Here is a 17,117-nt window from a genome sequence, read left to right as displayed (position 1 = left end):
GATGGGCAGAGCAGTTAAAGCCAGCAACCAAGATGTAGGATGGCAGAATGACCACTAGGACAGAAAATGTGTACAATCCGTAATGGCCCACTGAGTCTGCCAAGAGTTTGTCGACATCTTCCTGGGCTAGTTCATTGCAATGAGGATTACTAAGCAGACAAAGCAGTTTTAGAGGGGAAAAGCATAGATCATGCTGAACTGATCCAGCGGAGTCACCAGAGCATCCGCTGCAAATGCCTAAGGATCCCTGAGCCTAGTAAGTCATTGATCCTGGACACCAGAAAGTCCATGTGCAGTGTCTCCCACCTTTGACAAAGCACTGGAAACACCTCTGGTAGAGAGGCCATACTTCAGAATCTAGACTCTGACAATTGAGTAAGTCCGAATGCTATTGTTCCATGCCTGAATTTGGAGTTCTACCCATGCTAGAAATAGATCTGCTTCTCTTTGAGCTGCAGAACTGGTCCCTCCCTGATTCTTGATGTATGCCACTGCCATGACACTGCTCAGGTGAATCCTGATCAGGTGACCTTGCAACTGAGAAGTCCTGATCAAATGCGTTTTCTGATGACCAAGTACTGAGTGGCTCTGTAGACAGCTGATCCAAGATCAGGTCCACATACTCCAATCTCTGGGTTGGCTCATGGAATATTAGGATCTATCCAAACCTCTGTAGGGTTTGCACTGTCTTTTGGGCATTGGCTATCTCCTGCTGAATGAACACTCAGCCAGGTATTCCACAATAAAAATACTCCAAGAGTGAAACAGAGCTAGGACAGTAGCTAGCACCTTGACAAAGATCTGAGGTATTGTGGACAGACCAAAGGAAAGGGCAGCATATAGCTAATGTTGTGTGACCACAGAAGGTGATGACCAAGTACTGAGTGGCCCTGGAGACAGCTGATCCAAGATCAGGTCCACATACTCCAATCTGTGGGTTGGGTCATGGAATATTAGGATCCATCCAAACCTCTGTAGGGTTTGCACTGTCTTTTGGGCATTTGCTGGGTGTTCATTCAGCAGGAGATATCCCACAATAAGAATATTCTAAGAGTGAAGCAGAGTTAGGACAGTAGCTAGCACTTTGACAAAGATCTGAGGTATAGTCTACAGACCAAAGGAAAGGGCAGCATATAGCTAATGCTGTGTGACCACAGAAGGCGTACCACTGGTGGTTCAGGTTTTATAGTAGAATTAGGTTCCGGGCTTGGACTTGGACCTTGAGGCCTGAGAGAAACAAAGGGAACTCTAAGTAATCTCAGGAGCCCAAGGCTTGCCTGCAGGAACTTTTGCCTTCTTTTCTGGGGTAAAGGGGTGTTCATAGCCCCATGACTTCCTTGATGTAGGTGTTCAAGGACTCACTAAAGAGGTGTTTCCCTTTAAAGAGTATTCTCACATGACACGGAAGCAGTAAAAAGAGTGTCAGAGATGGAATCAGAAAGAGAGGCTGAGCTGAGAGAACCCGATTGTGGTATCTTAAAGCCTACCCAGAAATACAAACATAGTGGCTGAGAATTCCTCTCTATATAAACAGAAAGAGGGGGTGTGCCAGAAGAAACTAGGGGCCTGTGAGAAAGGCAGCAACTTATAATGGGAACAGCAGTTACGAATAAAAGAAGCAGGGCCTTTTGAGGAGATGCTAAATACCCCCTCAGAGCCATTAACTGACTGTGAACTGGCAAAGACGGTTAACCCATCCCCCTTGCGCCTATATTTCATTATATGTAAGAAGGGATATCCCTCCGGGGGTACTCCCAACCAGTACTGTGGAGCACAAATTGTTTAGTCTTTGTTGACCAGTCACTGTAGGCAGTGAGAACCCAGAAACGTCCAAGGACTGCTGTGCTGTAAAGCAGTGGTGAGGATGGATCACACATGTGCAGCGAGTCTCCATGAAACAGGCATGCAGCCCAGATCAAGGCAAACAAATAAAAAGACTAAATCACTGCTGGCTGTGACCAAGAGTCCCAACCATAGCTTCATATGTAACACCTTAGGGACTGGAGCAACAGCACCCTGCACTCCCAGTTGAGTTGTATCCCTGACTTAGTGCAGTCTGGAAGTCCTCCTGTCAGTAAAGGATGAATTTTAGGGAACAAGTCCCAGCTAAATTTTCACCCCCCCAGTAGGTATAACCTTAAGGGTTCCATCTGCAGAAGTACCATGGTCCTGGACCTGTATAGCACTCAGTGGCTAACAAGGGTGCTATACAGGAAGGGTGCTAACAAGGCACTACGTGCCTAGGTGAGCACCTAATGCAGGATACAGTGCCCGAAGCAACATTACAAGCCAACCCTGTAACTTCTTGTTGGCAAGTTCTGAGTATGGCCCCCCAAAACTCTGTAAAGCTACACAAAGAAAGCCCCAGTGGCTATGTAGCAGTTTGGAATCTTGCTAGGAGATTCTTGATGAAAAAAATAACAAAAGGAAATGGTTAGCTTCTCTCACAACAGAGAAAAGACATCCGTTGCAGGGATTGGAAGGGGTTATATTAGGGATGTCCTTAGAGCATTAGTTTACCAGTGTCCAGTCATCTGAAGACAGTATATAACCTATGGTCTAAAACTCTGATTGTGTGTCTAGAAATGTACGATCAACAAAAAAATATAACTCCTATGTGGTCTGTGAGCAGGAGTGGCCAGTATTTGACAGCTGGGAACTGGGGTTTAGATTATACTACTGCATTCTGTTTGCTGCAAGTCCTTCCTGTAGAACCGTGTTTGACTTGCATATTCAGGTAAATGTGTCATTTAGCAAGAGCCTGCTTTTAATTCAAAAGGGTGTTTATCATACATCAGCTACATGTGATTGGATCATTTCAATATGCTGCTTTACAGACCAGGCCAGATTCAAAAGTGTATTTACTTGTGCATTATCCTTACTTACAAACTCCCCTCTTGGTCTGCTTTCTGTCTCCTGCCTAGGGTTGTCACCTTTTCAGAAAAACAAAACTGCTTGAGTGTGGCCATATTGGTGTGTGCAGGATTACAATACAAAAACTTCAAAGGCAGTAAAGCTGGCTTGTGGCCTGATTTAATATACTACCACCACCACCACCACTACAATAATGGGTCAATGCTCAGAGAAATCACTAAAGAAGTATGATACCCCTTGTAATGTTCTAAATCGGGATAGGCAACCTTAAAAAGGTGGAGGTCTACTTGAACAACATGGGAGAAGTCAAAGATCACCGGGCACAGTGTCGCGTCCTCACACCTCTAATTGCTGTACTACTGTGTCGCAATCGCATGCATTGCACGACAATCATGAGTTTAAATCAGGGGGTGAGGAGGCAACATATTGCCTCCTCACCACCAGTCAAACACACTTGAATCGGTTTTCAGAGAAGCAGCAGTGCCTGCTACACTTGTGAATGAGCCTTTAGTTGCATTCGGCAGCGTCACTCTTAGAGCTCATTCACACGTAAAGTTGGAGGGTGGCAAAACCCTATGGTTGAGTAGCGGTTTTGCCGCCTGCCCCCAATCCCTACCCCGTTTAGTTACTGAGGAAACAGCCACAGGTGTACACATGCTCCAGCAGGAATTAAACCCCCTGTTGCTTTTGGTGGGTGCTACCGCCTATCAATCGCCTCCCATTCAAGTAAATAGGGCCTCTTTGCAAGTGCCCCACAACTGCATGCTTCTGCGGGATCCAAGGGGTTAAAGCAGGTGGTGAGAAAGCAACACAAAGCTGCCTGATTAACTCCTTCTTTGCTGTACTGCACAAGGTTGCAGGGCACTTGCAGAGCAGCCTCATTCACCTGAATAGGTAATGCTTGGCAGGTGCTACAGCCACCGACCATGACAGGATGTATAACTCCTACTGCGGCTGTAACATGTGTACACCCCTGGCCACTGCAGCTAAAGGGGCACTTGCAGAGCAGCGTCATTGTTTACTTTCACTGATGCCAGACCTGGGACATTATCTACCCCCACTGGCCACAATCCGTACCCCCAAAAGTCTGAAGGACAGTAATCTGGCCCTTTGTTTGGAAAGTTGGAGACCCCTAGCCTAGGAGATCATATCACCCAAAGACTTACAATGGGACATTCGTTCTCGGCTGCTTCTCCTCCAAATGGAAGCCACTTCTGACAGCTGATTCTGAGACCAGACAGGAGCGGCTTCAAAATAGGTAAGTTTACAGATCTTTTGTTTAGAGGGTTAGATAGAATAGCCATAGAATGGGGTTGGAGTAGGTTTCGCCTTAGTTAAGTTTTGCCTGAATTACCACTTTAAGCAAGGCTAAGTAGATCTAGTCGTGTTTCCAATGGCTCTCATTTACAAATATGGATAGTCATAATCAAAATACAATAACGTATTATCAGGTACATATGTGAATAAGTCATTAAAATGCTATATGAATAAGGAACATATCAAAAGTTGACCACCTATGAATGTTTTAGGTCATTCTTTCTAATGTAAAGAAAGATGCATATATATTTAATCTCAAACATATCCACAGATGATTTAAATGCTGGGGTTGTGTCTGAGCCCCACTTGACTTGCACTTTTGTTAATACCTCCAGCTCACTAATGGAATTTTCTGTTTAGTCAATGGAGGCACGATCAGATGAACAGGAAGTGTCAGCATACCTTGCCATCACATCCGATGGGTTTCTTGCATTCCTCACATGTGTTGGAGTACAGGCTTTCATAACATTTCACACAGTATGGGTTCTCTTCCCTCAGCAGGTATTTCTTTCCAAACAGAGATTCCTTGCAGTAATGGCAGTCAAAGCGCTCAGTCATTTTCAATGTAATTTTATTCTGAAAGAAATTACATGTATCATTTTTCTGCTACTGTTTAAAAAATAAAATTTATGACTTCTCTGAGTCTATTTTCAGTTGATTAATACATTTGTGTGGGGATACTTTGCCACGTATAATACTCTTTACTATTGATTTCTTTTACCTTTCTAAATTAGGCCTCATTCCCATGGGCATGCACTTATATGTATTTAAATATGTTTATAGGAGGTTTACTGTAAATGCATATAGTGATTTAAAAATGTTTAATCCCCACTGTTCATTTACCTGCATTCAGTTTTAGGGAAGGGGATGGTGGTGGGGGGTCAGAGTGTCTGTACAAAATGTAGTAAAATGTAATAAATTGAGTCATTGTGACATCATTCATTGACACATCTCTACTGTTTTTTTCCTCAAATGCCGATCAGTCAGGAAAATTAGGCTTTATAACATGTAGACCATAAAACATATAACAATTGTGTATATCCGTGGGCCTTTACCAGATCCCTTTACCAAGGGAAGGGACCTTAAGACTGGATTTAAATGGTAGCGCACACGTGTAGATGTGAATGGACCCATAAGGGGAGATTTACTAGAACTGGAGCACTCAGGATCTGGTGCACATGTGCTTGGTGGCCAATCAGCTTTTTTTCTGATTTCAGATTGTTCAATTAAGCTTTGAAAATAAGGCCTCATGCACACAAGATGTAAAAAACAAATTCTCCTAGAAGCTGTCCTCCTGGCAGCTGCATTCTTACAGAAAAAACACCTGACACTTGTAAAAGTATCTATTGTGGCCACTGAAATGAATTAATGCCCAAGCGCTAAATGCACCTAGCATTTAGGCACATTTAGCCGCATCAAACGACTAACAGCTTCTAAAAGTATATGTACTGTATCTGCTGACTTTTAATTAAAGGATACTTACCTGTCCAGGGATCCAGCGATGTCCTCAGCCAGGCCAGGTCTGCACTGGTTTTCAGGTCCCAGGCACACGCACTGCACATGCTATCCAAACAAAAAGAAGCATGACATTGGGGTTGATTTACTAAGGGTAAAAAAGACTGTGCACTTTGCAAGTGCAGTTGTACTCTGCAAGGGAATTTGCTACAGAGTTTAGTAAATGATAGAAAGCTCTGTTGACATCCATCATCCAATCATGGGCAAGCAAAAATGCTGTTTGATATTATTTTCCTTCTGATGTGATTGGGTATTCTTTGCAAAATGAAGCTTTACCTCAGTTACTAAGCTCTTGCAGAGTGCAGCAGCAGTTGCAAAATGCACAGCTTATTTGCCTTTAGTAAATCAACCCCAATGTCTCACTTCTTTTTTTGGATACTGTAGGGTATTTGGATAGAGTAGTAAATTTCCTTTTGCTTCCTGTCTTGTAAACTTCACAGGAAGTGAAAGAAATTCTTTCAATGTTAGGGAAATTCCTTCATAAACAGTTGTCATGCGAATAAATGTCACCACTGAAAGATTTTCCCTCTGTTCTGGTTCTGGTGGCAACTCCAAATTTTGCATTTACCCTCACTGTCATTCCTAGCAACATTGGTGATCAGGTCAATAAGAACAGGTGAATCTCCCTAATAGGGACGCATACAACAATAAAAAATTGACATTGGTTCTAACCCCCCACCACTCCATCAAAACCCCCCCCAAAAAAGTGTGCCTTGTGTTATCTTTAATTCCTCGGACTCTTTAAACTGCTCGATCCCCACTGACACACCTGGTTGTAAGATGAAGGCTGCTCATACCTGTGTAACTCAAATGTTAGTATGCTACCATGCTATAACAGTATGCAGAAATAGTCCACAAGCAACTGAGTGGTATATTAAATAGATGTATTGTGGCAGAGCAGTTAAACAATGCATGAATCAGTAAAGAAGCAACTGAATTCGTTTAACCTCCCTAGCGGTCTGATTATGTCAGTATTTCTGTGCTCAAAGCGGTACATTTTTTTGCATGGAAATATGTTGTTTTTTTATTGTAGGCCTGTAATTCTTAGGAATAACTCACTGAAATCTGTCCAAACAAGAGTCTAGTAAACATCCCGGGTATGATAGAAGTTTGAAACATAATAATAATACAAAAAATAATAATATAATAATAAATTTAATTCAATAATATAATCAAACCAAAAACACTGAAATTTGAAATATAGCGCCAAGTTCACACATCGCTGAGCTTAGTCGCAACATCGTTTTCAGTGTCTGATGACGAATTTCCCCACAATTCATTATCACTTAATTCTGCAAGTGGTTCTAATTTACTATCACTGTTCCCTAGCTGGTCTAAAACCGCTTTTGACCTAAAGGGACGCTTTTGGACGCCATGGACGTTTCTCAGTTTCCAGGCAGAAAGAACAGTAAATATGCAGGCAGAGCACAGGACAAAGCACTAGGGACAAAATGTATGTGAAATGGTTTGATACAGTAATGTAATACTATCAGATTTTAGTGTATTAAGTGAATGTCACATTTTAACATTTTTGAATTTCCCGCCGGTTCTTTCCCCGCACGTCCCGTACATCCCCATGCTCGCAAGGAACACAACCCGGAAGAAGGCATCAGCCGGAGGAGATGGCAAGGGACGCTGCAGGGGGGACATCGTGGGAGTGCAGGATAAGGTAAGTGCAAGAGGGAATCCCTGAGCAACACTGCAGCGTAATCCCGAGTGTAGCTCAGAGTTACCTCTTTTGGTACTGAATGTTAACCCCGAGCTACACTCGGGAATACCGCCAGGGGGGTTAAAGATGCTGAACTATATTGGGTGAACACTGGCCTATTTTAACCATACTGCGACAGGCTAACCAAATTTTACCCAGTATAAACAAATGGCAATCACTAACCCAAAAAGTGTTGTCCTCAAGTGCGCTTTGTGCATGCAGCCCCTTAGTGGGTGTGTGTACGAGTTCCTGGCAAGGGGTACCTCGGAAGTGGCTACAAAGTACTTTCCGCCTAATTGCCAGTCTTAGTCGGCTAACCTTGGGGTCCTTCCGTAAGGTGGTGCACATGCAGCTGCCCCTTTAAGGCTGTGTCATGGATGGCTGATGGGCTGTTAAGCAAGGAATATGCATTAACTGTGGACAGTAAGGGTTTAAACTCAGTTGTTACTGTGATAATTGTGTGCACAGATATGGACGCGGACAACCATTTTGCTAAGATTCACCATCTTGTATCATACTCTGCAAATATCATTCTCTCTCCCTCCAGCCCCCCTTCCCTTGCAAGGAATGTGGTCTGTGTGTGTGCTGAGTTCAGGAGTGCACAGGGCACAGCTGGATATGCTTCATGGTTGTAAACCCAATTAGCTGGTCCCATGATGTCTATCAAACTCTTGCCATGGCCTGGTCGTAAAGCTATAAATCAGTCAGTCACTGGACATGAAAGCATTCCAGAGTGGCAGTAAAATGTACATCCCACTTGAAACCACTTTTTCATACAAATTCATAAATCCCGATAGGAACAAGGTACAATAAAACAAAGCATATATTCAGATAGGTCAGTTTAATACGAGTCACCTGACACCTTACACCCCTATGTGGCACCTACACGAGAGTAGAAAGCAATATGTCTTTATCTGGAATGGTAAGATATGTTATATTTGATGTCTGGACGTTCAGGATATCATTCTACATATTAATCTGCCAGTGACTAGGATGCTACATGTACCTATAGAAGGTTATTGACCATGGTATAAACGTGGGAGGGATTTGGTCATAGCCTGAGTCCCCGCCTAAACACCCCTCCCCAAATGAGGCGATTTGTTCTCTGCTTTAAGGAGGCACCCTGCTGGGTTCCTAGAAAAAAGGCTGTCATACCTGGAGAGAATGATGAAGAGATTCTCCCTTTTAACATCATGAACCAACTTTGGGAGAAAAGGCACCCTTTTGTTCAGGACACTTGAACTCTGCCTAAACCCAGGACTTCTGCAAGTATTATTCCTTCTTAAACTTCTTTCTGTTATCTCTCTGTTGTGTTATTGCTCTCTCTATTTATTAGTAAAAAGGTCAAAATGGTGCAAAAAAAATATTTACAGAAAAAGATGTGACCAATATATATATATATATATATATATATATTGGTCACATCTTTTTCTGTGATGTTTGAACAAGCGTCTGTGTACACACTTTCACCGCAGACAGATGTATCCAGAGGTTTTAAAACACACGGTAGCACTCTTCAGAGACAGGGATTCTTAGTTTGCATTAAAGAGCTTTAGAAACAGTTTAACACATTTCAGAAAATAGGATTTATTAGTAAAAAGGTCAAAATGGTGCAAAAAAAATATTTACAGAAAAAGATGTGACCAATATATATATATATATATATATATATATATATATATATATTGGTCACATCTTTTTCTGTAAATATTTGTTTTGCACCATTTTGACCTTTTTACTAATAAATCCTATTTTCTGAAATGTGTTAAACTGTTTCTAAAGCTCTTTAATGCAAACTAAGAATCCCTGTCTCTGAAGAGTGCTACCGTGTGTTTTAAAACCTCTGGATACATCTGTCTGCGGTGAAAGTGTGTACACGGACGCTTGTTCAAACATCATAGCGTTACTGCTAAGATTTGTGAGTTTCCTCCTTCTCTGTAAAAAGGTGGTGGTAGCAGTGTGAAGGGTTAATTGCGTAATTAACCTGACCCAGTAACAATCGTTCTCAGGCTGCTGGCACCTAGATTGGGGTCCAGTGAGCTGGAAAATCTTTGTGCAGGGTGCAGCTGAGAATTGCATTGTTACGCAAGTGGCAGCGCGGTTTTAGATTGGCTAGTCCTTCGGTCACAAGTTGGTGAGAAGGGCTGGGGTCTGACACCGTGCCCATCACAGTTACGGTTCACCACTCCTGATATGCAACAGATCTGGCTCCCTCAGCAGTCAGCTGTCCTAGAAGGCTCAGTTCCCATGGTCAGGTCCTCATTATCAGACTCACATTAGTTATGTCCTGACTACAGGCACACGTGGCAACAGGTCCCTCCAACTTTGGTTACTACTATGGCTGAGAACTCTCAGTGTCTCACCCTCTACTCTTTGGTGTGAGTACAGACACCCCAGTGAAAGGTCTGGACTCTCTTGGTTACTCTTTGCAAAAATGACCATGGACCCTGGTCTTTGCATGGTTCCAGCAAATACAACAAGCCTGTAAGGCATGGATTCCTACTGGAAAAGACCCAGCTCTCCACTGAGTTGCCCTGGAAAAGTCCACAGCGCATTATCCTCCATTCACTTACGCTGTGCTCCTTCTTCCAGAATTCTCTCCCCTTTATATCTGATTGGTCCACCACTTTGTAGGGAGCAAGCGGAGGATTTTACACAGAGCCAATCCTGTCAGCAGCACTGAAGACAGAGAAGCCGGCTGAACACACACAACCCACTCTGTTTACACAGAGCCCAGCAGCGGGAAGATCAAGGAGGAGAGCGGGCACAAGAATGCACATCCTGCTCTTCACACACAGCCGGCAGCAGCACCCGGCTGCACAATTAATTTAAATGGCAAGGCCCTTTACAGTTCATATAGTCAACGCATCTAGAATTAGCAAACAAGACCTTGCTATCACCACTATATGCTGAATCCTAGAGCAACAATTTTCAACCTACTTTTTTCTTAAGTATTTTGGATATTCCATCCAAACCCATGCCACAATGTCTATCTGCTGTACTAGTTTGCGCAAATAAATCTTTTACATCTTGAGTTTGTATATTTTCTTGTGCATGCTTGTATATTTGAGCTAATTCCCTTTCATGTTACACTGAGCCAGTTGTTCCACATGAATACACTGAAGTTCTTTTTCTTAGACCATCAATGATTTGGAATATTTCACATTTTTCCCAGAGAGGAGATGAAAGTGTGATTTGAAAAGAAAATATCCAAGACATGTTGTTACAGGAAATAGAGATCCTCATTTCAGGAGATACTGCTAGGTGAGACTACCAGATCTAGACTTCTCTGTCCAGACAGAAGGTCTTGGTGTATGTATAAATAATGGCCCCTCTGCAGAACTTACTATGTGAATATCATATATCAGATCTATAAAGACCGCATTCTCTTGTATATTATTTCATAATTTAATACCAACTCATTATCAACATATCCATTCTGGATCCTGTCACTTTCCACGCTCACTAATGGAATAAAAACAGTGGCATGTGAGCTAAAGGCACACACTCCTAAATATTTACAAGAGAAGCATACATATGGAGTCTAACACTGTCATTGCTGTATAAATTCTTCTTGGCTTCACTAATCCACTTAGCTCATATTTATTTTACTACTTGAGCATTAATAAGGAGGAACTTATTTGATTATATACTTCAGGGTGAACATTGGGTGAATTATCCATTTTTTTTTACATAGACATATAAACCTGTGTGCATGATATTTAAATAATTAGGTTCAATTCCAGCAATTTAAGACTGACAGTATATTAAGAGAGCCTAATCATTTTTAAAATTTAAAACCTGTTATAACAATGTTTACAGGTCCGGGAATGTCTACCTTCCCAATCTGATAACAGGCATGTTGCTTGATATTTCCTTTCTAACTCATTTTATTTATCATCAGTACAAAATATAAGTAAACAGGGTGTAAAACACAAAGCATGCTAAGATAACCATATATTAAAAAATATCACTGGTGCAGATGAACAATTGGAAATGATGTATAAGACTACTAAATGCATTATAATGCTAGGTTCACACTATGTAGGGTGGTTGTGGGAATCGCAGCTGTTTCTGCATGCACAACCAACCACAGCTCTATAGAGACACGTGGGGCTGCCATTCATTCTTAACCACATCCCGACCACCCTATAGCAAATATACTGCTACAGGGCGGCAGGGGTATGCAAAATCACGTATATATACATGCGATTTTGTATTTCCGGGTAGGAGACTTGCACGCCCTCTCCGCACTGCCATTCACAGCCGCGGCTGTCAATCACGGGCTCCTAGCTGGTGATTCCCCGCCGGCGCTCAGTGATTACCAAGGATCTCCGACAGGGAGGAGGTCTGTTTTGTTTACTAACAGTCCTCCTCTCTGTCGGCTCGGGCACACTGCTCTGGATGGCACAGTAAAATTACACAGTACTGTAACGCAAAAAATGGCCTGTCAGGAAGGGGGGTAAATCCTCAGGAGGGCAAGTGGTTAATAGCACTCCACGCATCGACACCTGCAACGTGTTTGCAGGAAATTGCATGGTGCAAAAAATGGTTCCAAAATGATTTTGCTAGGTTCACTCTTGAGTGGGTGGATGCGGGTGTGGGAATTGCAGCTGACCACCAGCACAGAGGGGCAATGTTCCACTAACCACCAGCACAGAAGGGCAATGTTCCACTGACCACAAGCACAGAGGGGCAATGTTTCACTGACCACCAGCTTTTGGCCTGCTCTGAAAAAGGCATCTGAGTGCATTTCTTACCTTGTGGGGACATCTGCTAAAATCACAGCCAGTCCAAGCAAATTTATATGTAATTTCCTTGGCAGGGCACTGATCAGCCATGCAAAAGCTCACGGCTAATGAGTCACGGCACATGACGTCATCTCCTGGCGCCGCCACTCCTTTCCGAGCATGCACATGTACCCTATGTGCGCCATTATCCGATGCTTGGCTGCTGCAGCAATGCTGGGGCGACTTGGCTAACATGCCGACAGAGAGGGTGCTGCGTGCCCACTGTGGCACGCATACCATAGGTTCACCACCACTGCTGTAGGACCTTGGGACCTAATCACACCAACTAGAGGCTGTTTCAAAGTTGTTTTCTTAGTGCTCAGACAATGGTCCTATGGTTTTACATAGAATCTTGCTGGCAGCAAGATCCAACATAAAATCTTGTCTGTACACTGTATGCTTGTAACATTTGTGGTATCATTTACATGTCTACAGCAAGCAGCACAAATGAAAATACAGGTCGTTATTGCTGCCAAGCATCCTAGGTTGCTAGGATGCAGGCAGTTTCTGCTGTCAAGCATCCTAGGTTACTAGGACACAGGTAGCTCCTGTAATCTAGCATGCTAGTATCCTAATTTTCTGGGATGCAGGTGGCTCCTGCTATCTAGCATCCTCAGTTGCTCCTTGCTATTCAGAGCCAGTAGAAATACACCAAATGCTATATGCATGTAAACATTTACACAAGCATTATTCTGTATGAAATGTTTTTCCAGGGTAACCTACAAGGGGCTGTTTCCACCAATTAGTATCTGACAAGGTTCAGGGCTTCCCCACAGCTGGCCCTCATCCAACAATTCCGTATAGGACTCCCATATTATAGTGTAGATCTGTTGCCACATATAAATTGTCAGTTTGTATATGGGAAGAAAGACACATATTTAAGAAGTAAGATTTACTAACGGTCCATACAGATGGTCAGTTTATGCAGGTAATTTCGGGTAATCAACTCGGTAATGGAGGCCTAAGTGTCTCCAAATATCTATCCATCCAGTTGTTTGGGTAAATACATGTAAATATGTGTACGTATGGGTTTGAGTGGAAGGTGGTGATTCATTCATAACCCCATCCAAAACCATACTGAAGTGACTTATACATATCACTGTAGCATGAAGGTAGTGCTAGAGACTGCGGCAAAGTGTGACATTTTGTGCAGTACTTTTAGAATGCTGGAGAAGGATTGTAAATACACAGCATTACAAACAGTACATTTTGAGTCAATGCATGGGTAAAGATGAATCTACCATTTGAATTTATAGCACCTCTATGAGGGTTCCAGAGTTAGAATTCTCTACAATAAGTGGACAGACCAGAGTTAACATTGTATTGTGTTTGTTTAACAAATGGAAAGTGATCTTGGTTAGAGGAGTTTGCTGGATACTGACAATCTGTGGATTAATTCTTTTATCTGGGCCATCACCAATTATCTTTTAAGAAGGTACCAAGACTTCTAACATTCCATGATAAAATACTTACTATTGGACTAGCTATGTTTATATTCTAAAAACCTTTGTAAACAAGTATATTCTAGATGCCAAATAGTTTTACAGATATACAGTAATATTTGGGCTTGGTGACCATAAACAGAACCAAGGTCCAACAATGACCCTCCAATTTTAGCGGTTACCTGCATACAAATTAACAATGGCAACATAATGTGAAACCCATAGGGCTATTGTCCCCATCAAGTAAGTTGTGTCCTGCTATTAGCCCAATAGTCAGTGATGGTGCAAATGGTACAGACATATGGGTCTTGGAAACAGAGAGAAGAAAAGGGTAAAGTACTTGGCTCAGAGTAGATGGGAAGAATGCCAGTTTAGCTCTTGTAGTGATTATCGACCAAGTGAAGGAAATTAGGACTGTGGAATTAGAAAAATGAAGTGGAGGAAGTAATCCAAAACCTGCATAGGAATAATACAAAACAGCTTGCCTTCTTACAGTGACTGTGTGATGTAGCAAAATGCAGGTAACTCTTGCTGGCCAAATGAATTTTATACAGTAGTAGGAGACCTGCTAATGAAATATGCCAGCAACAGTCAGTCAAATTAAGAAGTGGCAAATACACCAAGAGAAAGAAAATAAAAGGGTGTCCCTGGATTCATAAACCAACAAGATACGCTAGTTTTGAAGCCTATAGGAAGAATTTCATATCATGTAGGAGTATACGCAAAGAGGGAGGGAACAAAAGTAGAAACCATGTTAACAGAAAATGGTTATAAAATGTCCAGATGAGGATGGATAATAACACAACTCTTTAACTTGTTTAGGTGCTTTATTTCTGAATTGCAGCCAATCCGATTCGGCCTCTTAATGATTAGAGAATATCAGTGATTTCCTCTCTGACACCAAGCAAAGACATGCTGGGTAAGCGATATTGGATGTTTTTGTCACAAAGCTTAGGTTTAACTTCCATAAAAATGTACAGCTTTCACAATTTCAATTGAAAAATACAGGGAAATAGCAAAATCCTTCTTTTCAATTATCCTTTTTGCCTTGCTAAGTAGAAAACATGGTCTGTATCCTTTCTGTTGAGAAGTCTGGTTACTATGGGTCTAGGAGGGGATTCCCGAAGGCCTTGCTAAGAGCCTATGCACCCATTCCACAGTGAAAGCTGCGAAGAATGTCATTTGTTCAAAAGTGTTTTGGTTTTTTTTTTTAACTAATTTTCCACAAAGTTGTCAGGGTGTTGCCCGTCAGTGCTTTCAGGGACATCTTCAACTGTGATATTATTTCTTCTAAGCTTGTCCACCACAGTCTGGTGTCTATTGTGGTTCATGCTGGCTCCTGGAGTTCCAAAGTCATCAGAGAGGGATAATGGGTGTTCCCCATTCCCCATGTTCTGCACCATCAGGGTGTAAGCAGAACAAAAGTAATGGAGGCTTTGTGAGGAGCTCTACCTCACCTTATGTCCATCTGTATTGTAAGGCTGCTAGCCAGGCCCTGTGATATTCCTATTTTCACTAAATTATGAAAAGCATGGGGAAATTACAAAGAAAAGGAAAAAAGAAATGTTGCTTTATTTTGTACATTAAAGGATAGATGTAGTCATACTAAAGGTGTAACTTTGGCAGGGCTATGAATGAATGTTTATAGCTCTTGCAACAAATGGGCATTAAAACAAGTCCTCACTGAGGTCTGTAGCTGCAGGCACTATGAAGCAATTCATTATAAAGGTTCAGTGCAGAAGCATTGAAGTCATCTAAATCATTTTCTCAGCAGTTCAGCTCAATCTTCTCCCCTGGCCTGGGTCTACATCAGAGATCTAGGCCCCATTCACACGAGGCAAGTACTAGTGTGCCCCGTGCAGAGCTGTGTTTTGAAGGGCAAGAGAATGCACAAGTGTTCCTTGCATTCCCATGCTAGCAGTCCCATAGATATCTATTGGGACACGCAGCTGCACAGACACAGACGCTATGTCCTAATATGACATCCATGAGTGTGTGGGAGCATATCCCCAAATTCATGCGTTCAGGGCCATGCACGCATGGATGCCACACTGGGACACAGTGGCTGTGTCCATGCAACTGCATGTCCCAGTAGACATCTATGGTTCTGCACAGAACACCTGTGCAACCCCTTGCTGGCAAGACACAACCCTGCCTGGATCACACAAATAATCACTCCATGATCCTTAAAGTCTGACAGGCTGCTGGGAGGGAGTGCAGGGTGGATTGAGCTACTGAGAGAACAACTTGTTCAACAGTACCAGCACCTAGGAAGGTCAGTGAGGGCTTATTTTATTTGTCAGTGAGGGCTAATTTACTGCTTGTTAATAATATGTAAATACTTTAATGCCCATAACCTTGCCCCAGTTACACTTTAAGGTCTAAACTGTACATAAGACATATTCCCTTATTGAGAAATGTGTCAGCTCCACATACAGAACCATACACTTACTTTTACAGTGGTCACTGGCTGTTAGAAGCCATTTTTTAAAAGAGAAGTATGGACTTTATTAAAAAAAAAACTTTTTCATTCAACAGGATAAAACAGCAACCAGTCTGTGGCTAGATCTCTACTTTACAGAAGTACAGGTGCATATGTAAAAGCTCAGCTGGAGTACTTTGCATGATAGTACCATGGTAACTTGAGATCGCTAATCCTCATGCAAACATGCTGTAACTGGGTAGTACTGTACATACAATTCTTAGTAGAAGAGGATACAGAACAGTCCTTGTGCAGGTATTCAGATTCATGTGCAGTTCTTTGCATACCAATGGTGACACCAAGGTTCAAACCCAGGTTTTTTTTGGCATGATGCTGGAACTTTGGCTTTAGCTACATCTGTTGTTAACTAATACTGTAGTGCATTTTTTACAGCACATGTGCAGCAACCATTCACCCCGACAAGACTTGCACCTCTTTCTCAATAATTGGACCTGCAGCTTTTAAAACGTGTACCTAGCCTATTGCCGCAATGCACTGTTCTGTGTTTCTGCTACATTTTTTCCCTTTTCTGACTTCCCTTTTGAGATCTTGGGCTTCCAAATTACCTTATGCAAGCCATAGACGGGTCGTTTATCGGCCAAATTTTCGTCCGCACGAAAAATTGGCCGATATTCACGCCGTTAGTGGGGCAATGCCTTCGGCCGTTTTTCGCAGATCTTCTCGTTTCTTTTTATCGGTCATGCTGGAAAATCCACAAAAAACATCCATTTTTCGTAGACATTGGTGGCAGCATCGGCAACGGCAACAACCAACTTTTCATTTATCAGCCGACAAACGACCCGTCTATGACCTGCATTATTCCTATCTGATGATTAGGTATCTTGATTCCTAACCTCCGTTATTGACATCAAACCTGCCTGTTGACTACAATCTTATCTACTAATCTGGTATTGCATTTCAGTACTCTTGCCTGCCTCTTGAAAATGTCCAGTTTCTTTATTTAAAAGAACTTATTGTTCGCCATAGTT

The 17,117-nt window shown here is 42.3% G+C and overlaps 1 protein-coding gene across 4 annotated transcripts in view; it reads right to left on the bottom strand.

The window, feature by feature from the left end:
• FHL2 (four and a half LIM domains 2) overlaps positions 1 to 17,117 on the bottom strand; it is a 107,852-nt gene that overhangs the window by 38,985 nt on the left and 51,750 nt on the right. For 3 of the 4 annotated variants that reach the window (XM_089681235.1, XM_089681233.1, XM_089681232.1), the window contains exon 2: positions 4,594 to 4,767. The exons of the other annotated variant lie outside the window; for it this stretch is intronic. In XM_089681235.1, coding sequence (XP_089537361.1) covers positions 4,594 to 4,749 — 156 coding nt within the window. In that variant the 5' untranslated portion in view covers positions 4,750 to 4,767. The remainder of the gene's footprint in view (positions 1 to 4,593; positions 4,768 to 17,117) is intronic. 4 annotated transcript variants of the gene reach the window in all.

Source organism: Staurois parvus, unplaced genomic scaffold, assembly GCF_062004578.1.
Source record: "Staurois parvus isolate SC_StPar_1 unplaced genomic scaffold, SC_StPar_1.0 ptg000262l, whole genome shotgun sequence".
Lineage (NCBI taxonomy): Eukaryota > Metazoa > Chordata > Amphibia > Anura > Ranidae > Staurois > Staurois parvus.
The sequence above is the reverse complement of the archived record's forward strand: the minus strand, read 5'-3'. Positions and strand labels throughout refer to the sequence as shown.